General features: G+C 43.6%; 1 protein-coding gene across 8 annotated transcripts in view; it reads right to left on the bottom strand.

The window, feature by feature from the left end:
- Nucleotides 1-9,828: 9,828 nt before the first annotated feature.
- The window catches only part of GRM1 (glutamate metabotropic receptor 1), a 313,949-nt gene continuing 301,527 nt past the window's right edge, over nt 9,829-22,250 (bottom strand). For 4 of the 8 annotated variants that reach the window (XM_070417848.1, XM_070417849.1, XM_070417850.1 and 1 more), the window contains exon 9: nt 9,829-13,548. In XM_070417848.1, the coding sequence (XP_070273949.1) occupies nt 12,588-13,548 (961 nt within the window). In that variant the 3' untranslated portion in view covers nt 9,829-12,587. Of the gene's footprint in view, nt 13,549-20,757; nt 20,814-21,183; nt 21,269-22,250 lie in introns of those variants that run through there. The other 4 variants (XM_070417855.1, XM_070417853.1, XM_070417854.1 and 1 more) reach the window with 4 other exon arrangements.

Below are 22,250 nucleotides of genomic sequence, written 5' to 3'. Positions count from 1 at the left end.
ATGTGAAATACATATTGTTTCACAGGAAATATATAATAATCATCATCCAGTAACTGATAGCATAATCTTAGAAGCCAGCCAAAAAAATATATATGAAAGCTTTGGTGTGAAATAATTCTTTATATTATCCATGGGATTCAAAAAATTATAAACAATCTAAGTGTCTAACTAGGGCAGCCGTGGGCAAACTACGGCCCGCAGGCCGGATCCGGCCCGTTTGAAATGAATAAAACTAAAAAAAAAAAAAAGACCGTACCCTTTTATTTAATGATGTTTACTTTGAATTTATATTAGTTCACACAAACACTCCATCCATGCTTTTGTTCCGGCCCTCCGGTCCAGTTTAAGAACCCATTGTGGCCCTCGAGTCAAAAAGTTTGCCCACCCCTGAAGTAGGGGGATGGTTCAATAAATTACAAGATACCCACATAACGAAGTTAATGGAATATTTTTGCTAATGTCAGTAAAAAATTATTTTAATGTTTTAGCTGGTGGAAACTAAGTAGGTCACTTCGATGCTTTACCTTAAACCCCTACCGGCTGCATGGCAAATAACCATGACATCGCCCAATTCTGTTGAGTCTTTGAAGAGAGTATTGCCTTTCATACAACTTGCACACAGCCTGCACCTCTGCCTTTCTGTTTCAGCTTCTGTTTTGGCTGTTGCCTGCAGTTACTCTACTTGTCCTTGTGGATGATCCCCGCTTCTCTCCATAGCCACATCTCTTCCTAGTTTGGATGGTGACACTGACCCACATGGTGACACTAACCCACTCTTGACCTCTAACATCCTTTAAGGCTGTTTTTTCCTGCTGTTGCTAAGAGCTTAGTAGCACCTGCTCCTCATCTCTGTTTTGATGTCACCTGCACCACTTTACTACCCCGCTGTAGGCCATACTTCTGCTCCGCTGTCCCAAAACAGGAGTTCTTCCTCAGGATCTACAGAGCTTATCTTTCCTGCTGGATATCCCTGCCCTTACTTGCGACTTAGTCTAAATTTTATTTGTGGGGGTAGGAAAGTGGGGCCTGGGAGACTCAACACACCTTTGCCTCTTGTTTTTATATCTTTATCTGTACTGTATCTGCATCTGTATGTATGTATGCATGTTAGTATCTATCTATCTATCTATCTATCTATCTATCTATCATCTATCTATCTACATGAAATATCTAAAGCAGATACTATTGGTGCCCTACCCCCTCCTGACTCTCACCTTCCCCACACCGCCCGGGCTCTTAGGTTCCAGCTGCCAGTATCTGCAAATCTTTGCCTGAAGGCTTTCTCTGGAGATAGGAGCCTGCACATGGGACACATGGGAAATAATTGGGATTAACACGTACCTCCCTCTGCTGCAGCTCTTGACCATGACAGTGGGGAGTGGGGACAATTAAGAGGCATGTTCTCCACTGTCTCCAGCAGGACTGAGTTCCGCCATGGTGACATGCATGGAAATGAACCCATATTGGCTGCCTGTCATTTGCTGCTTCACGCCCACTGGCTTATTGGTGCTCCCAGGGATCACCCCCTAATACACAACTTGCACTCAAACCCTCCTCATGGTCTGTTTCTGGAGAAACCCAACCCAATAAAATAGTCACATTCATATTCCTTTCCTGCAGTTCATATGAAAATGACTTAAGGGTGACAGCTAGCTCTGAGCTAAGTGTGCACTCAGAATGTGGCAAGTCTGCTAACAAAATGAACACACTCTTAGGCAGCCACACCAGAATAATGATTAATGTGATCAAAGTATTTGTGTGATATTATGTCTAGCTCTGGATACACCATTTTTAAAATATATTAAAAAATTGGAATATGGCCATGGCCTGATTAGGAGTTTAGGAACCTAATATCAAAGACAACACTGAAAGGAAGCGAAGCTCTCTGGCTAGGAGAATAAGCCAGTAACTAAGGGCATAATCACTGTATTCAAGTGGCTGAAGGAAGTCATGTGCACATGGACTAAATTTTTTCAACCTTTTCCCAGAGGGCAGAACTCTAATTAGACAACTGTTAGAAAAAGACACATTTTTAGCTCTGGAAAGTGAAGAATTTTCTAACCATCAACGTTTCTTATCAAATGCAAGATCCTAGTCTACAGAAATTGCTAAGCTGAGGACTAAAATCACCTAAATCCATCCCATCCCTTAAAATAAACCAGGTCCCACAGGTAAACCCATGTGGCTGTCACCAAAAGCTCATGTTGGTCACCAGCTTTTGTCTCTGGAATGTTGTCAGACTACTGTCCTGCCATGTGCCTTCCTGGGCCTGCCTCTCAGCATTCCTGGTCCTCGGACACCTTCATCCTGGGTGTGTGCCTTAGCTCTGTTCTCTCACCAGCCTTATGAATTAGTCAAAATATCATTTTGGACTTGCTCTCCCAGTGTCCAGGGCGATCTGCTCTCTCTCATTGCACAACTGCAGGCAATAGGCATTGTAACCCCTGGCCCTCCCCTGCCCTACACCACTCAGTGGTGGATTCTCACCTGGCCCTGGCTTGGTATAGAAAGAGAAACAGGAGCAATCCTAAATGGGGTGAAACGTATTTTAAGTGACTTCTAAATTCACTTCCAACTCTATGAAATTATTGGGGCTGTTACTCATGTATCATTCTTTCCCTTTTCAGCCTTTGCTATCATTTTCTAAGTTTCATTTCTCTTGCTTATTAATTTACAAATGTTGATTCTCAAACTACCTTGAGAAAATCAAGCCAGTTTTTGGTTTAATGGTGTCATCATTTCAACTCCCTAAACAGGCTCCAGGTTCTCCCAAGCCTCGGTGACTGGTTTTGCCTTTCACTTTGTCTGAAGATGTGTATGTACTTCTGTGTGGAAGGAACCCGCCCAGCCCATGCTTTCTCCACCGATGACTTATTCGCCCTCATTTTGATCAGGTTTCTCTTTAACAATTGTCTTACCTGGAGTTTTCCTGCAGAGGACGCTGTTCCCCAGGCCTGCTACTGCCTTTCCAAACCTCTGGCTGGGCTCTGTGGACACTGAATATCGCCACCCTCTTCCACAGGCACTCAGACGTGCTGCCCAGTGGGACAGCTCTCTCTGATGCCAAAAAGAAAGGTTGTTTTTCATGAAGGAAACGTGTCCTTCCAGTCAGCAGAGTTAGAACTAGTAGGTTGAAATTCAGAGCTCTGGACCCCATAAATATCTTGAAATAAATCTTCAGAGAATTGATCTGGGACAACTAGATGGTGTTATAGCACCATTTCCTTTCTTAACAAACATGTACTGAGTATCCACTTTGTCCTGAAGGCTCAAAAATTAGAAAGAAAAATGGATCTCAAGCAAAAGGTAATTTAAAATCTACTGAGAAACAGAGACCTGTAAACTATAATGTTGTCAGGGACGGGAATAAAATGTGGTGGGAAATGCCAACTCCTGTCTACTATCCTGGGCTCTGGAGAGGAAGGGAAATTCACAGGGTTAGGGTGCGGGGTGGAATTCCTGCTGGACCACTTAAAGCAGAAATAATTCGGGCAAGTTACTTCAGTTCTCTAAAATACCCATGTGGGAAAATTAAATGAAAATTAATGCAAAGAACCTAGCAAAATGTCTGGCAGAGGGTAGGTTAATAAAATCTTGCTTCCCTTGTCTTTGATTCCCTCTCAGAGGGTTTTCTGTAGAAATTATTGGGGCAGTTACTCACATATCATCTGTGGTACCTGGATTACAACTGCTGTCTCTCCAAATGTCTTCCTTATGGAGCTTCTGGAGTCTCCAAATGGAAATCCTCATGACTTACTATAATATATGGACTACACACTTGAAACATTTTTATTTTTCTTCTTCTTTTCTTTTTACTCCTTTGTTTCTCATTTTCTTTCCTACTAGAGGCCCGGTGCACAAAAATTCATGCACTCAGTGGGGGGGGGGGGGGGGGCAGGGGTCCATCAGCCCAACCTGCACCCTCTTGCAGTCTGGAACCCCTCAAGGGATATCTATCTGCCAGCTTAGGCCTACTCCCTGGGGGATTGGGCTTAAGCTGGCAGTCAGACATCCCTCTGGCAGCCAAGGAGCCCTCAGGGGATGTCCACTTGCCAGCAGGGAGCAGACCTAAGCTGCAGTCGGACATTTTTAGTGCTACTGAGGAGGCGGGAGAGGCTCCCACCACCACCACTGTACTGGCAGCCATCAGCCTGGCTTGTGGCTGAGCAGAGCTCCCCGTGTGGAAGCACACTGACCACCAGGGGGCAGCTCCTGCATTGAGCATCTACCCCCTGGTGGGCAGTGTGTGTCATAGTGACCAGTCATTCCCAGTCATTCTGCTGTTAGGGTCAATTTGCATATTACCCTTTTACTATATAGGATAGAAGCCTGGTGCATGGGTGGGGGCCGGCTGGTTTGCCCTGAAGGGTGTCCTGGATTAGGGTGGAGGCCCTGCTGGAGTGCCTGGCCAGCCTGAGTGAAGGGCTGAAGGCCGTTTTCAGACTGGCCACACCCCCTTCAGGGAGGGGGGTCCTGCTGGGGTGCCTGGCCAGCCTGGTTGTGTGGCTGATGGCTATTTGTGGGCTGGCCATAGCCCCTTCAGGGTGGGGGTCCCCACTGGGGTGCCTGGCCAGCCTGGGTGAGGGACTGATGGCTGTTTGTAGGCTGGCCACAGCCCCTTCAGGGTGGGGGAGCCCGCTGGGGTGCCTGGCCAGCCTGTGTGAGAGGCTGATGGCTGTTTGCAGGTTGGCCACAGCCCCTTCAGGGTGGGGGTCCCCTCTGGAGTGCCTGACCAGCCTGGGTGAGGGGCTGATGGCTGTTTTCAGGCTGGCCAAGCCCCCCAGCGGGGACCCTCACCCCATAAGGGTGTGGCCATCCTGGGTGAGGGGCTGATGGCTGTATGCAGGTTAGCCATGGCCCCCAGCCACCCAAGCTCCCAGTGGAGGCTGGCTGGAAGCAGGTATCTGGGATTTATTTGTATTCTATAATTCAAACTTGAGCGGAGGCCACAGCCAGCCAGGGAAGGCGAGAAGCTTGGCTTCCTCCATCGCCAGGGCAACCAAGCCTCCTGCTTGCTCCAGCTCCGTGGCTGCCGGCTGCCATCTTGGTTGGGTTAATTTGCATAGAGTCACTTTGATTGGCTGGTGAGCGTGGCTTGGGACATAGCGGAGGTGCGGTCAATTTGCATGTTTCTCTTTTATTAGATTAGATGACTTTTCCTCTAAGACACTAAGCTCCTATTTCATGATCTCTCGCTCTATTTTCTGGGCACCATGAAGAAACCCCTGGTGTCTCAGCCACTGAGTCTATAATTCTTTCCTATACAGAACTTGCTCCATTTAAACACATCATGATCTCACAAATATGATCTTTGCACCACCATGTTTTCTCCTTGAATGACACTGGGTAGATGGCTTACTGTGCAGGCATTTCTTGGCTGAAGATGTGAACAGCAGAGGCTCCCTTGTTTTGAGGACCAGTGGAGTCTCCATGGAAATGTAGAGTACTAGAACTTGGGATGAGCAAGAGAATATCCACAAGGTAAGACACCAGGCCCCCTAGAGTGTGAGCCTTGTGGGGCACAGGTGAAACAAAGATGGGGCTCTTAGAGGCCTCTGTGTCCAGAGTTCTGCTGAAGATCCAGGAGTTCATCAAGCCTCACACTTTCTGTCAAAAAGACCATAACAATGTCTGCCATGGTGTTGAAAATTTAAATTTTGGATTTCTCTTTTTCTTTTTAAAATTGTTTTTAGAGAGGAAGGGAGAGAGAGGGAGAGATAGAAACATCAATGATGAAGAGAGAATCATTGATCAGCTGCCTATGGGGATTGAGCCCACAACCCAGATATGTGCCCTGACTGAGAATCGAACTATGACCTCCTGGTTCATAGGTTGACACTCAACTACTGAGCCACGCCAGCTGGCCAGGTTTCATGTTTAATTGTCAGAGATTGAGTTACCACCTTCCTCATGATCAAACTGTACTCTTCTTTGTCACCTACCGTGTCTGTAGATTTTGTGTGGTGCTCTCCATCCACCTTTTCAGCCATGGTCCAGTGAGTCACTCTCTCCCAAGGGAAACAGGTGAATATAGAGATATTTACACCAGACAATGGCAACGGCTGAACATTTTAATTCTCTAGGGTGCTATATCTCAGAAGATCATAGGACAGGAATTCTTGTTCCAACAAGAGTCTGGGTCTCACTTCGAGGGAAAGTATGCAATAGCTATGAAAAGAAAGAAAGTACACAGGTGACACACTAACTTAGCTATGTGACTCTGAGCAAGTCATGCCCCCCTTCTGAACCCCACCTCCTCCTCTAGCCACCAAGAATTTGGGCCCAACACTTCGTAAGAATTTGTTGAATCTTTGGAGATAAATAGACTCTCCAGCCATGAGCTTTGTCTAGAGTGGAGCTATTATTTTTTCCCTTTAAAAGGTCTCTTGAAATACAACATCATTTAAAAGTGAGATCTTGCTGTAGATGGATATGTTCCAGTATTAGTTGAGAAGGAGAATAAAACCACATCCATTTAAAATCTGACAGAGGACCAGGGAGAATAAAACCCTCTTGGTCTAATGACAGGACTAAATTGGGTTCTGTTTGAAGTTGCCATTGAGTTTCTGAGTTCTTTAGAAGGAAGATAAAACAACCTAAAAAAGAATGATGTATATAACGGATTAATTTCCAGAGCATTCACAGATGCCATTTATGTTGCAAGTCTTCCTTCCTGAATTGTTTTCAATTTTCAATTGAGGGGTTATTTTAAAGCAAATAGATGAACCTGGTGAAAGGGAGAGAGTGAGGAGGAAGTGTGGGAAAGAGAGGCTTTGTAATGACTTCCATGGGAGGCCAGCCTGGGACCCCTTTCTCCAACCTCATCTCCTTCCATCCTTTCTTTCACTTTATGGTTGGAACACATCATAATTCCCCAACTTATACACTATTTCAAGCCTCTGGGGTCTTACTTGGACTGCTCTGTGTCCAAGTAGAGTTCTTTTTCCCTCCTTTTGGTATGGGTTCAAAACCCTCTGCCTTTCCACTTTTCTTCTACTAGGGAAAAAGAAGAGAGGAGAACAGCTGTGACTGGTTTGGCTCATTGGATAGAGCGTTGGCTTGCGGACTGAAGGGGCTGAGGTTCGATTCCAGAGAGAGAGGGAGAGGATGAGGGAGAGGCCATTTTCTTTCTGTGCACTTATTCATTACAACCAGAGCTGAATCCTAGAACAATATAATATGTTCTCGAGCTCCCAGAACCTTTAGTCTCTGGGGACATTTGAGCTGATACTGTCTTTATGGAACAGACTGACAGATCTCAGAGGGAAGGGGGAGGGGGCTGGATAAAAGAAGGTAAAGAGATCCGCCAAAGAACATATGTGCATAGCCCATGGATACAAACAACAGTGTGGTCCAGGCCAGGGGAGGGACACTGGGTGGAAGTGGGCAAAGAGGAAGGAGGGGAACATCTGTAATACTGTCAACAATAAATTTTTAAAAAAGAAAAAAAAATGAATAAGTGACATACTAGCTCTAAATACAAGTTATTTTAAACTACTGTCCAGTGTGACCTGTCACAGAAGAAAAACACCATGGCTGAGCTGGCTGTCCCCTTGAAGGACCTCCATGAGGATTTCTCATATTCTGTCAGGAAGTACTTCCCTGGGTTATCTCATTTATTGAACCGTTTACCCCATGACTGTGTCTTGGGAGGATGGTAAGGCATTCATCTACATCAAGCATGTCAGACTCACAGCCCATGGGCCACATGCGGCCCACAACGAATATTTTTGTGGCACAGCCAATACAACAGTATGTAAGAAACGTTTTAATAAAATTTCGTAACTTAATTTTTCAATATCCTATTATACATAATCTATATATATATAAAAGCCCAGTGACCAGAACGGCGGGACGACCAGAATGACTGGAATGACCGCTGGCTATGACGCGCACTGCGGCAGCCAACCAGCCTGATCTGGGCCCCAATTGGCCCCTCCCCTGGCCAGCCTGGCCCCCGATCGGCCCCCAACATCCTGATTGGGGGCAGAGCTGACAGGCCAACTGCCCTCGGCCCCTCCTCCCTGCAGGCCCAGCCCAATGGGCCCCCATTGGTGCAGGTCAGTCAGACCCCACCTGTGCACAAATTCGTGCACTGAGCCTCTAGTTATTAATAATGAATACAATGTTCGCTAATGACTGATTACTATAATAGTGTTGCATTCATTTCCCTTATGCACCTTACACACAGGTGCACCATTTCTCTCCACTAATACTAGCAGCAAATATTTTAGCAGCTGATTGCCACATCATTAGTCTTGGACTGACTTGTTTGGTGTGCACAACAGGAAATATTTCACTTTTGGAGAACAAGAAAAATAGGTTTATTTGTGTTACACTTATTTGTGCAGTTATTCAGTGTCTGGTAAGTTAATGTTCAAGAAAAAATATTAATTTTTATTAAAATGTTTTATTATTTTATGTTAACAATTATTCATTTATTTCAGCCCTTTGTATTCAGCATGTCTCTATTGAAATAAACCTATGTTTCTATGAAAATTGAAGCTTTTGTTTTTTTGTGGCCCACATAAACTTAAACCTTGTTTATTTGGTCCGTATTAGCTTTTGAGTTTGACATGCTTGACCTACATCCTGGAAAGGTGTGTCTTCTTATCAATAATGACAGCTTCAAATGCAGAAGACAACTTACATTTTATAACAGCATGTGGGAAATGTGTTCCTTATCATGAGTTCTGCTTTCCATGAAATGGTGTGGAATACATGAGCTTTTTCATTGTACAAAGAAATTTGCTATAACAAATTTTCAACCATCGTGACATTTCACTTTGATTATGCATTTACAGCATGTTAGCCAGAGGTTTGAGGAAACCCAAATATGAACATCTATAATCAAGTCAACAGAAATTATTCTGGAATAACTAATTATAATTATCATAATTAAAAACTACCATTCAATCCTACCAAGTTCTGTTTATGAATTAACTGAGAATTTTCCCATTTAAATGAATACAGCCATCTTTCAATGCGTGACCTATGGGGAAGTAATCCTTCTGTGGCTCAGTAGCTCCAGATGGGCCCCTATCAGGCCCCCAAAATAATTAATTCTACCACAGTGTATGGATAACAACGTGTTGTTGTTTTTTTAATCTTTAAAAGCAACCTGTCTCTGCAAGGAAAACAACAGCTTGCTCTGCACTTAGACAATAATCAAAGGAAAAGGCCTCCTGTCATCTGATCCAGGCAGCCTGGCACTGGCTGCTGATGGCAGGTGGGTCTATAGGATCATGCCACAGAGTGACAGCTGAGGTAAGGTCCCCCAGGACCATCATCAAGGAGAAGACATACAGTGGGGTGGCAAAGCAGCACGCCTTAACCCAGAGAAATGCCTTTATGGGGGGAAATGATTCTTAAAAATAGATGGTTACTATGTCAGGCCGATTATTGGCTAGCAGGGCCAATCCCAAATGGAACAGAGCTTTCCCCCTAGATGTGGTTCTAAATGAATTCCAGCAGGAGGCATGAAAGGCATGAAATGGTGCCAGCATAGGGCATTATCAGTGTGACCTGGTTCCAAAGGTTCCTCTGGCTCCCCTTCATGGACTCCAAAGTGTCAGCAAAACATTCTGTTCCTCTGAGTGGAGGTACCAACAGATCAAAACTCCGTGTCTCTTATGGGTCTGCACAACAGCAAAAGCAAGTGGAGTGTCTAATCCCAATAGCTACAATGCAGCCTGTCCATATAAAATTTTCTCTGGTTGCCCTTTGTTTTTATCTTCACCTGAGGATATGAGAGAGAGAGAGAGAGAGAGAGAGAGAGAGAGAGAGAGAGAGAGAAAGGGGAGAGGAGGAGGGACACGCACACACACACACATTTAATAAATAGAAAATATTTATTATACAGCATTGTCAAGATTATTTGACAAAAGGCAGTAACAAGCCAAACTAAAACACATTTACAAGAAGCTAAACAGCATGTATAAGCACATACATTAAGGGGAAGAGTTTCTGCTCTTTGGGTATCAGGTATGCATGTGTCCATTTCCAATTTTGAACAATTATAATATAAGACCTAATATTCTATTGTATTGAGGAGAACTTTTAATCATAATAGGAGGCATTCAGAGTAATTATGTGACCAATGTTGAATGTGTTCACCAAATGTCTCAAAAAACCTCAAAACAAGCTTACATCTTATAGTATTTTAATAGCAGAAGCAATTTTCCTGGTCTATTCTTAAAAAAAAAATCTGAATGCACATATGAAGGACATGGGTTAATGACCTTATGATAAAAAACTTGTTTCACTAATATTAAATAGTATACATTCCCTTGCTGGTTTGCCAATTAGTAGACCACCTAATAAGCATAGGGACCATCCATATTTCTCATTCTGCTTCATTACAATGAAAATATGGAACTGAAACCCATGTTTTAATCATAAGGTCTTTCTATCAAAGGTGTTATAAATGTTAAAGGTGTTATACTTTTTAAAAAAGAAATACAATCCATCCTTGATGTGGAACTGACTAAACTTGGCAGTAGAATATGGGGGAGGCAGGAGAAACATGAGCCTCGGCCACTGGAGTTGATGTTAAACTCTGAACAAATGATGCAGCATGGATTTAAAGAGTCTAACATGAGTTTTGACTGAGAAATCACAAGCTTCAACATGAAGGAAGCGTATTACAATATGACTGAACGTAAGGCATGAACAAAGATGTTTAAGGGGGAAAGATTCATTCCATAAATAATAGAAATCAAAAGCAGCAAGTAAACCTCTTTATTTGGGCAGAAAAGGGGAAGGCAAAAATAAAACAACTGGCTTGCACATACATGGATATTACACACAGCAAATAACAAAAACCAATAGAAAAGTGTGGCCGTGGAAATATAGGAACAAGAATACATGGAAATAAAAATTAAAAGAAAGCAAAAGGTGGTAAATAATTTGAGAAATTATGATCAATCTTAGAAGTTATTGTATGCCTTAAGCACATCAAGCTCAAGTAGCTGTGGAAAAGCTTTTTAAAAAACCACCCTAGAGTAACCTGAAATCATCTAAATACTGTCATTTCAAGCTTATGTTTTAACTAGATGCCCAGTGCTCGAATTTGTGCACCAGCGGGGTCCCTCGGCCTGCCCTGTGGGATTGGGCTGATGTGTGCAAGTTTATAAAACATACCTTTTTATTTTTACCCACAGTTCTTGTGAACTTTCACTATAACCTATTTTCAAACCACTTCATTAATAACATTTCCAGATCATAAAATACCTGAAAAATAAGTGTCCTCTTAGAAGAGGAAGGACCGTCTGAGCAGCATATGAAAAACATTGGACCACAGCACTCAAACCTTCAAATAATTCCTGTAGATATGAGGATGGTCTATAAAACATGATTGGAACATAAAAATATCTATATCATATCGGAAAGACAATCTTCTAGCTGCAGGTAGATGGACATTACATTGCACAAATTTTATTATCACATGTATACAAGAACACGTTCACTCGCTAGTTACAGGGACTTCTGTGACAATAGGAAAGAATTATTCATCATTAAACATTTAATTTGCCAGTAGTAGTTGCTATGAGTACACTGTTAAATTCAGAGATGGATTTGTTTCTGTACTTAATGGGAGAAACATTGGCACCAAATACACATACTGCATCTTAGAAGTTCGACTGGTTAAGTATTATTTGCTACGGTAAATGGAAGGTAACAATTTTGCCACATGGTTTGTTCTCTGTAACTGAAGGGCAAAGGAGAGCCCCCCTGGCACTAAGACAAGTTAATCCACGAAAGGTCTTCAGCCACTCTTGACACAATCTCTCATTCTGGCCTTTCCCCCACTCATCAGTCAGCGAGTATCAGCCATGGGAAGCTGAATGTGCTGATTTTGTTCAAAGCTCCATGCTTACGTATCTATTGTCTAGTTTCTCGTTGCACCCTTCCCTAGCTCTACTGATGAAGCACTTTTAGGTGATAATTTTGCTCTTATTTCTGTTGTTCGGAACACAGCGGCAGGACGCCCATGCACCTTTCTCTAAGTGTGACAGCAGGCTGCACTGTGTCAGGTGCAGTGGGAGAAGAGAGGCCCCTAACCTGGCCAGTTCCGGGGTCTCCTGAAGACCAGGGGTCTGTGCTCCCACCCTGGTTCCCTGCGGGGGTTCCTGCTTGCCCCTCCCTCACCCCCCTGCTCTGTCTGGCTCCACCAGGCTCCCCAGGAACACCATGAGGGGAACTCATGATTCAACCCGATGGTCCTCACCTCCTGCACCTTTCCAAACTGGCCACGTGTGTGTGTGTGTGGGCATGCAATTCTATGCACAATTGTCCAAAAAAAGGGAGATTGTTTTTGTCGATTTTATTTTGATTGATTTTTGTGATAAAGGTTACATACTATAACGGGATTGTGCTTTGTCAGAGTTCCCTTTCTTCCCAGGGAAGACTTTGAATAATTCAAGAATCGGAATTTTCCCCCTCTGACCTCCCTCTGGGGAGCAGCAGCCTTCTCTTCCCTCCTGAGCTCGCCCTCCACTCCCAGGCGCTCCCCAGCTTTCTGCACACCCTCCCAGGCGCTGGTGCTCGCCGACTTCTCCTGCTCTTCCATGTGGACACCTCCTCCCCTACAGGGTGGAAGAGCTTTGCTTGTAGTCCCTCAGAATGACCGAGGCGTAGGTCACGTTGGGAGGGGTGCAGAGCACGGACTCGGACACAGGGGAGCTGGGCGCCGAGCTGCCCGACGCCACCGAGTCGCGGAAAGGCGACGGGGGCGTCAGGGCGGGCGAAGCCTCGGGGGTGGGTTTGCTGGCCGCCTGCGGGCCCTCCTCCTCCTCTTCCAGCTCGTCTTCCTCCGTGGTCCCTTCCCGCTCGTACAAGTACTCCTGGAGCAGCTGAAACCTCTCGCTGTCGTCCTCGTCCTCGGCCGCGGGGGAGGTGGGCTCGTCCCCCGACGTGCTCAGCTGCAGCGGGAGCATCTGCAGGTGCTGCGGGGGCGCCGGGGGCGGGTACAGGCACCGCACCCCGTTCCCCGGGCCCCCGGGGCCTGCGAGCACCGCGCTGAAATCCGGGATGCCGGTGCTGAAGTTGTCGACCACGCCCTGCAGCTGGTCCAGGAAGGATTTCTGCGGTGGCGGCTGCTGCTGCTGCTGCTGCTGCTGCTGCTGCTGCTGCTGCTGCTGCGGCTGCGGCTGAGGCTGCGGGAGCGGAGGGGGCAAGCCCTGGGGGTCGGCCGGGTCGGCCAGGAACAGGGGCGTCTCCTCCGCTGTCAGGTGGGGCAGCAGTGGCGGGGTGCTCACCGCCGTGGGCACGCGCCGATGCACCACCATGGAAGGGCTGCTGGGAGGGCTGAAGCCCGCCGGCGGGGCGTCCTCCTCCACGTTGTACAGGGTCTTGGTGCTGGTATCGGAGAAGGTCAGGCTCTTGCCAGAGCCTTGGTAACTTTTAGTGAGGGGCTTGATGACGGCCGTTTGGTTGCAGGCCGTCTCATTGGTCTTCACGTGCACAGAGAGGCGGTGCCACATGTGCTGTCCCTTGGGCACCTGTCTTCCACCTGGTTCAGACCATGACACAGACTTGCCATTAGAACTATGAATAAAATAGAGATGGGGTTATTTGCAGGTATTGCATGCACATGGATGAAACACATATACATCATTTTCTTTTTTTGCAAGCCCAGCTCAATGCAATTGGATTTGCCCCTCGACTGTCTCCCACACCCCCAGCCTCTCCTTATTCCTGATTCAATGCTAAGCGTTCCAGTGACCCCAGGTTGGCTCCGAAACTGCCGCTGGTGGTTCCATCCACCCCAAGATGAGGCAGGACCTTTGACCCTGAGAAAAATTAGAGGGGAGAAAAGCCAGCCGGTTGTAGAAGCAGCTTTTTAGGTTTAAGATTTCACAAAGTTACTACACAACCACACACACATACACACACATTCTAAGACAATGATAAAATTATTGCTCAATGCACGTCTTTAAAAGACTCCAAAACTTAGTTACATGTGAATAACAGAACACAGAGACCTCCCTTTCTTCTTAGTTTTCTTGGTCCCTGGAACAAATTCATACCCACAGACAAAGCTACTGTCATTGTCCTGCGGGTTTATAGCACACAGCTCTCAGCTGCCCATTCTGCCATGCAGGCACTTCCTGTTACCACAGCGGCATGCTCACACGCATGGTACCTGTGCGGGCGAGAAAGAAAAGCAGATGACAGGAAAACCCAGACCCGTTTCAGTGTTTCATAACTACCGATTTTCCTCTTATTTCCAAGCATCGCTCCTGACACATATGATGGATCGCAACTCACATAAAGGCCCTGCTTCACAGCAGGTGGTGTGGGGTTTTCACACTGGGGACTTTTAACCAGGTGTATTTGAAAAGAGATAGAACCGGGAAGTCCAGGAAAATACAGATGCTCGGATCCTGCTTTAGTTCTCCGGCATAGTTTGATACCAATGAGACAAAATGAAGATTCAGATAAAGCAAAACTTACTGAGACCAAAAACCCCTTCCTGGCCTTTTCCTCATTGAACCCCCATGAAGGAAAATCCCAGGGCAACAACAGCCCCCAGCCTTACCCATTCCATCTTCATGGGGCCCTCATAAAAGCAGCTACATAGAATAGAAGCAGCAAAGGAAATAGACTGTGTGTGCCCACTACAAATCCTATTCTGTATGTTGTAATAACTATGGTCTTACTTTTGGACTCTTGGCTTATTTTCTATGTAGCTTTTTAGCAGATGGTGGTACTTTACCATAGCATATTATTAATAACAACAATGTTAATACTTAAATCAGGAAATATTTTCTCTTCTGTTTTGTTAAGAGTTTTTGCTTCTGCTATATCCATGAAAACAAGAAAGTAGCACAAAAATAACATGGTGAGACATTAAAAGGAATAGGTGGATGTGTAAAATAGATTATTCCACATTATAATCTTTTGTTTGAAAAAAGTAGGAAATGATCAATAGTTAATATAATGGCTTATTTAATCATTTTGAAAATGCAGGTATGAATGCTTCAAAAGTTATATGTGAGTGTCACATTATGATGAGGATAATATTTTGACATTTCATACTTTATAATTTGAAAAGTGAAGTGAGCCAAGTAAGTACCAATTCTTGTAAGAATCCTGATATCTACTATAGAAATTCTAGATATCAAGGTTCTAAATAGATATAATAGCTAACATTTTGATCTCATTATTTGTGCAAAAGGTAATTTCTCCATTCATGATGATCATCTATGCTGTATTTTTAATTGTCTAAGAAAAATCTCATCTCCAAATTGCTATATTAAATTTAATATTAAAACTATAGGTAAATTCACCTCCCACTTTCATCTTCCTTAATCTCCTCCATCTCCACTCAACTCACACTGTTTCTTTATGAAGTCAATATACTCGTTCCAGAAAGTATAAAACTTATATTTGCCTCTGGCCTTCTCATATATGGTATGTCTTACTTGGTGTTCCATACAACCTCAATGACTTCCATCTTCTTCCAATGGAAATAGAAACACTTTTTCCTTCTCCAAATTCCTGCCTCTCAATGCTCATTCAGAAAACCCTTAAACTAAAAAAGATGCCTTGTGTCTTCATTTAGATATGTGTGTGTGGTTTATAAAACAAGTCCCTTGAAAACAAAAACACTAACTTGAAAAGACCTATGCACTCCTATGCTCATTGCAGCATTACTAGTAATAGCCAAGATATGAAAGCAACTTAGATGTCTATCAATAGACAAATAGATAAAGAAGAAGTAGTATATACATAATGGAATATTATTCAGCAATTTCAAAAGTATGTAATCTTGCCATTTGTGATAACATGGATGGAACTGGAGAGTATTATACCAAAAGAAATAAGTCAGATAGAAAAAGATAGTATCATATGATTGCACTTATGTGTGGAATTTAAAAACAAAACAAAAGAAATGAATAAACAAAATAGAAACAGACACATTGGTATAGAGAACAAGCTGATAGTTACCAAAGGGGAGGGCCTTGAAAAAATAAATGAATGAATAAATAAATAAGTAAATGTCCCTTGAGAACAAGTCTGCCCCTACTTCAACCAGTCTCCACATAGACTAGCCAAAGGTGATCTTTGTCTTTCCATACACTAGCAAAAAAGGCATCCTTGTATGCCTGGGACTTATATTACTCACTCACAATGGTTGTTTTCCTCATTGCCCAGGATTTCTACATGGGCCTCTTTTAAAATCATGCACTCCCATGTGTTAAAGGTATTATCAATCATCTTGCAGACAGACATAATCATAATTTAGTTCTGTTTTAATTTGATACACTTTTTATTCTTTTGGTGGGAGATTCCCTCCTCTCCCCCGCATTGGTCAAAATTAGCAGCTTTCCTTCCCCTAGAGCAGCGATTCTCAACCTGTGGGTCGCGACCCTTTTGGCGGTCGAACGACCCTTTCACAGGGGTCACCTAAGACCATCCTGCATATCAGATATTTACATTACGATTCATAACAGTAGCAACATTACAGTTATGAAGTAGCAATGAAAATAATTTTATGGTTGGGTCACAACATAAGGAACTGTATTTAAAGGGCCAGAAGGTTGAGAACCACTGCCTAGAGTCTTGCTCTGAGTCTGCTGTAAAGTACTGTTTAATTAGGAAGCAATCCTTATCCCCCAGGGCATTGACCAGAGTATGAAAGTTAGAATTTTTTTTTTCAAGGACAACATAAATTGTTTACTAAAATCCAGAGATAGTGGAGGAAAAAAGTATCATCTTGTACAAAGTGCAGTACAGAGTATAAACTTTGGCCCCTGGAGTAGTTATTTCTAACCTGCAGTTCACAGACAACTTGAATTGTGAATTTACATAGGCATTAAGCATGTAATCAATAGACTGAATCAATAGTATGTCTTTGTAGATTAGTCACTGGGTTTTTTTGTGTGCTTTTTAAATTATGTTTTTACTGATTTTAGAGAGGAAAGGAGAGGGCAAGATAGAAACATCCAGAAGAGAGAAACATCGATTGGCTGCTGCCTCCTGCACCCCCCTAACTGGGGATCGAGCCCATGACCCAGGCATATACCCGGACTGGGAATCGAACCTGCATGGGAATCTTGGTGCATGAGATGATGCTCAACCAACTGAGCCACACCAGCTGAGTTGGGCACTGTTATTTTTTAATGCACACAAATGCTGTTGTGATAAAATGTACTGCTAGATACAAGTGCAACTAAATCCCGAGGAACTTTTTCTTGTATTTTGTGTTCAAGTGGCCACTAGTAAAGGTACAAATAATATCATAGATTTTGTTGAAGGTTTAATATCCATTTTGGTTTGTAAAGCAATTATCCTATTTGAAAAGGTTTGGAGCCCATTCCTGATACCAAGAAGAGAAAAATGTATAAAATATGGGGCAGCAAAAGGGATAAAGTCACTATAAAAATAAAATGTTACTGTGAAATAAGACTATTATTTAATTTCAGATAACTCCAATACCTTATCAATGCCACCAACTTCTTCCTTCTATTATTTGATTTGACTCAGTTTCCTAATCCTAAGAAAAGTTCCCTGGTCTAGAAATACCACATAATTGATACAAAGGATCCCATCCTTCTTGCTCTTTCAAAAGACAGGTATCAGGTCTAAACTAATCTCATATTTGAAGATAAAATGCAGTAGTATTTGGTGTAACTACATGGGTGGCTAAATATTTTTACTGATATGGAAGTTATTGGAGGAAAACCCTGTTAGGCCTGAGAGGAAGGAAGGGAAGATATACACCCATAGTGTTCAGAGCTAAGCCCCCCAAACAGAAAACCCAATATTTACAGCACCACAGAGACTCATTGGAAGTGGGTGGTGCACACAGATCAGTATATCTTAGGGGTCAGAGTGATACTGTCTCATTTGTCTCAGTAAGTACTAGTTACATCTGCCAAGAACATTGCTCTCTGCTCCAGAAAGGTCTAAAACGGGAATAGCAGTGGGTGGGTGTTGAGATCAGGAGGAAAGCGTCCTGAACAAGCTGCCTGAGGGGGAAGCTCACACAACACCTGTCTCCCTTATGTCCAATTCAAGGCTAAATAGCTTCCCAACAGACATGAGGATGGCATCCAGAGAGCCCACAGACGAGGAAAGACCTTCACGGGAGGGGGAGGGAAGACACTCCTAAGAGCCCAAGGAGGTTAGCATTTGTTTCCTCTGACAAGGAAAATGGAAATAGGAAATGCCAAAGTTAAGAAAACAAGCCAAAGCCACAGACAGGCGTGAGGGTGATTCTGCCCAGGCCTTGCAGCTATGGCTGAGACAGGAGGCCTTTCAAGGAAGGGGTGGTGCTGTCTCCACGGAGACACGCCAAAGATCTCACCTCTACCTACTTCAGCGCACTGGTACCAAAGTGCAGTTTGAGTGGTGATGTTTGTAGAATCTCAGCCACAGGAACTATTTGAAATCACTTGAATCAGACAACTGTTTTCCCAGGCAACCTCAAGCTAGTCTTTGATACAAACAACGCCCATGGAATCCAGTTCCACTTCTTGAAGACTTTCCAGAAAAACCTGCATAGTCAGTATGCATTCTCGGGGAGCCCATCTGAATGTAATTAAAATCTCTCACCTTTTGACTCACCACTAGTTGTAAAATAGAGAATCTGTGACTGTGTTATTCAAGACAAATGCTCTTTGATTACACGAGAACCTGGAATTTCTGCTGATATTAAGTTTTAAACAGCATTGTGAAGTTTATCCTTCTCTTCTTGAGTCTCACCTCATCATAAGCAAGCCAGAGAACTGTTTGGCTAGCTGAAATTTACCATATTACAAAGTCTAAATATATGGTTCCCTTGGCAATATTTGACTTTGAGTGGTGGGCACATGGTACAATATACAGATCTTGTAATATAGAAACCCACACCTGAAACCTATGTGTTCATGTTGACCAATGTCACCCCAATAAGTTTAAACAAACAAACAAACAGTCCTTTAAGAATCTTTAGATCAATCACACTCTATATCCTAAAACTATATGATACTGGATAAAAAAAAAAAAAACAGCACCAAGGAAATCAATTTGCCTTTATTAAGCCTGAGCTTTCTTCAATGAATTAATAAAGAAATTACCTCAACAAGGTCAATAAAGTAAGGAAGGCCTCATAAACTTTGGACATGGAGTCTACTGTCTTAATAAAATTGACAACTTAATTTGAAGTTAAGACCTGAATTCTGATGGTTACTAAACTTTTCCTAAGTACATATTAAACATGACTACTGGCTGATTGAAGGAATTCTCCTGCCAAAACTTATCTAAAATATCATATGTTATAGAAGCATTGTTTGAGCAGCCATATGCCAGGTGTAATTATATTCCTCCGGGAAGAAGAGATGAACCTAGATTATGCTCCCTATGAAGAAATGTCAGGTCAAGCATTATCATTGCTTCTATGGTCCATGCTACCAAACCTATAATTTAAACAGCAACTCATTTGAGGCTCTTCAGCTCTACCTGGAGCCCTCATAGTTTACCCTGGAAACATAGGGCAGTTACATTGCTCAGCTGAGATTATTCTTCAGACACAAACAGATCTCGGCAGACCATAATGGTAGTCACCAGTCGTCACCTTTATTTCCATCACTAATCCTTTCACCTTTCTTATTTACAAAAGCTATGAGAACTGAAGGTCACAGAGAGTGCGTGTTTTCCTTTTTCTTTTCAGGAACACCCAAGGCTAAAATTAGCTAGTCTTAGTCTGTTGATAGCTTCAAAGCTATCAATATCTTCTTTACCCTGTATAGTCTCCAGAAAGAAAGCTTCAATAGATCCTGATTTGAAAGTTCTTAACCAACTTGTTAGCTTTGCTGAGTGCTGCATTCACCTTCCAAGGCTGTAGCCACTCTCAGCCCTTGTTTTTAGGCACTCACCTTTCTGTCATGAAACGTTAGGAGGCTCTCCTCTCCCTCTGGCTCTGCTGTCATGACAGGACAAGTACATTTACTCTTCCCATCAATACATTTTGACAGGCAGCCAGCAGCTGTCATAATCAGGACTTCCTTGCTGTGTCCTTGGTCAGACTCAATGTCTGGCACAAGAAACACTCAACGGATTTTGACTGGGGAGAGTTTTTTAAAAATGCATCCAAGCAGACTAGAGTGGCTTTGATCTATAAATACAGGAGCCTTCAAACCGCCACGTGAAACATATTGACATCGCTACTGTATTTTTCCCTCTAAGAGTCAATATAATTTGGTTTCTATTTGGGCTTTTAAAGGTTCTAGCAGAACACAGACTTCCCAATGCACTCCACTGAGTCAAGAGAAGAGATGCTAGGGCCCCATTCACCAGCCTCCAAGGCCACGTTCAGTAGCAAACATTTGAGCAGATTAGGCCCTTCTCATCTGAAGAGCAATGAAGCCACAGGCACCTCGTCAGTGGGTTCCCTCCTGCTGCAGGAATGTGTACCTTTGACTCTCCCAGGAGTTTGGAGGGCTGTAAAGGAACAGCTGAAAATGACCACAGACTCCGTGCACAATGAATTGAACATGGTCTATGTTCTTTTGTTAACTTAAAGAGACACTGTCAAGGTCTAAAGGTCAAAAATTGGACCAAACATGCAACGTTTTTATCAGATAGGAAAAATCTGATAAAAGCACTCAGAATCCTGGGAAAACAACTACTCTGCTTTTTATAAAACTTACTTTTTGTGGGGCTCACAAAACTTTTGTTTTGTGCTCCCCAAGGCGAGGGAGGCCCCCAACAGAGGCTCCTGTGAGCGCCCACCCCTGAAACTGACATTGTGGAACTCTTCCAGAAGTTCAGGTATGGCTTTACTTTAATGCAGACAGGATCAATTTCAAACATCTGTGCAACAGCTAAAAGGCAGAAAAAGAAAAGAAAAGGAAAAAGCTCTGTTTGCCAAGGAGAAGCTGACAACTTTGTGAAAGGGGAAAATTCACTTTCAAGCTTGTGAGTGGGAGTCACAAACAAAAGCGAATCTCCATAGTCAGAAAAAGTGTTGCATCTTGCATCGGAACATAAAAAAGCGAAATGACTAACAACTTGACAGTGTCCTTTTAAGAAAGATGGACAATCAAATTAAGGCAGTCGTGCAAACCATGGCACGTAAATGGTTCCTCATTCTGGATGGCATGCACCACATCTGTTTCCATGTTAGAAAGTGGAAAAACCCAGGAGAGAGAAAGCAAGGGCAAACCACTCTATTTTCCATGCAGCTTCTCTTACACATTCACTGCAGTGTGGGGGTTTTCAAAGCTGCACATGTGCCGACGGACACTGGCTGGAGGGCGAGAATTCTGGCTGCCTCTTCCTGAAGATTGAAAAGAAAAAGACACCCAGTGAGTGAGTGGTTATGCATGTGTACAGATAAGGGGATGACACCACTCAGGTGGTGCCTGGGGCTGGGACAGGGCCTGGCCTGGCTCCTGAGCCTTTCTCCCTGTCATCTCCACCTCCGTGTCCTGTAACTTCCTTACATATGGGTGTTTCTTACAGCCAGGCTCATTTCTGAAAGCCACATCAGTGGAGTGCATTCTTTGACTACGTCTTTCCAAGTGGCAGACATTATTCTGTTGTGTTTGTGTCTGTCCCAAATTAGCTTTTTCCCTCCCCTCTTGCCACCTCCCTTTATTCCCAATGGTGGTTCATGGTTTTATATCTTACACCACAGCTGTTAATTTTCCTCCATATCATGTTATTATAAAAGCATTGTTGTCACTTTATATAAAGTCACATGTACCTCCTGGTCTAATGGTGGGGAAGAGGAGAGCGGCAAGAGGTTGGAGGCACCTGTCACAGGGGAGGATGCCACCTCATTCCTTGGTTGGATGCCTCCTTATAGAGCATATAGGGTAGATCGGGCAGGTGAAAGGAGCACTGACTGGACAAGACAAGCATAAAGGAGCAGTCATGGGCAGTCCACCTTTCCATTATTTGTTGGAGAATAAGTAGTTTACCATGAACTATGTAGCACTTCAGAAAGTGGTGGGATCAAGCCATCTTCTTGTCACTCCATGTAAGAGGGCTGCCAGTTACAGAGAAGAATTTCAGGAACAATGTTCAAGGTGAACCATCAGCAGGTACTGTGGTGCTATGGATGAGGTTGGTTGAACTGGGGAGAATCTCCCATATTAGGGAACTCTGCAGTGATGAAGTCCCCTCTAGGGCTCTAAAAAGCCACAAATGTTCTCTATGAATCAGCATTGGACCACATACCCTAAGATCTTATTGACAATGATCCAGTGTTAATCAGAAGAGGATCACAACAGCTCCAGGCTAGCCAAAGACCTTGA

The sequence above is a fragment of the Myotis yumanensis genome, unplaced genomic scaffold, assembly GCF_028538775.1.
Source record: "Myotis yumanensis isolate MYYU_CA2020_CCGP unplaced genomic scaffold, mMyoYum1.0.hap1 SCAF_6, whole genome shotgun sequence".
In the NCBI taxonomy this organism is placed as follows: Eukaryota; Metazoa; Chordata; class Mammalia; order Chiroptera; family Vespertilionidae; genus Myotis; species Myotis yumanensis.
The sequence above is the reverse complement of the archived record's forward strand: the minus strand, read 5'-3'. Positions and strand labels throughout refer to the sequence as shown.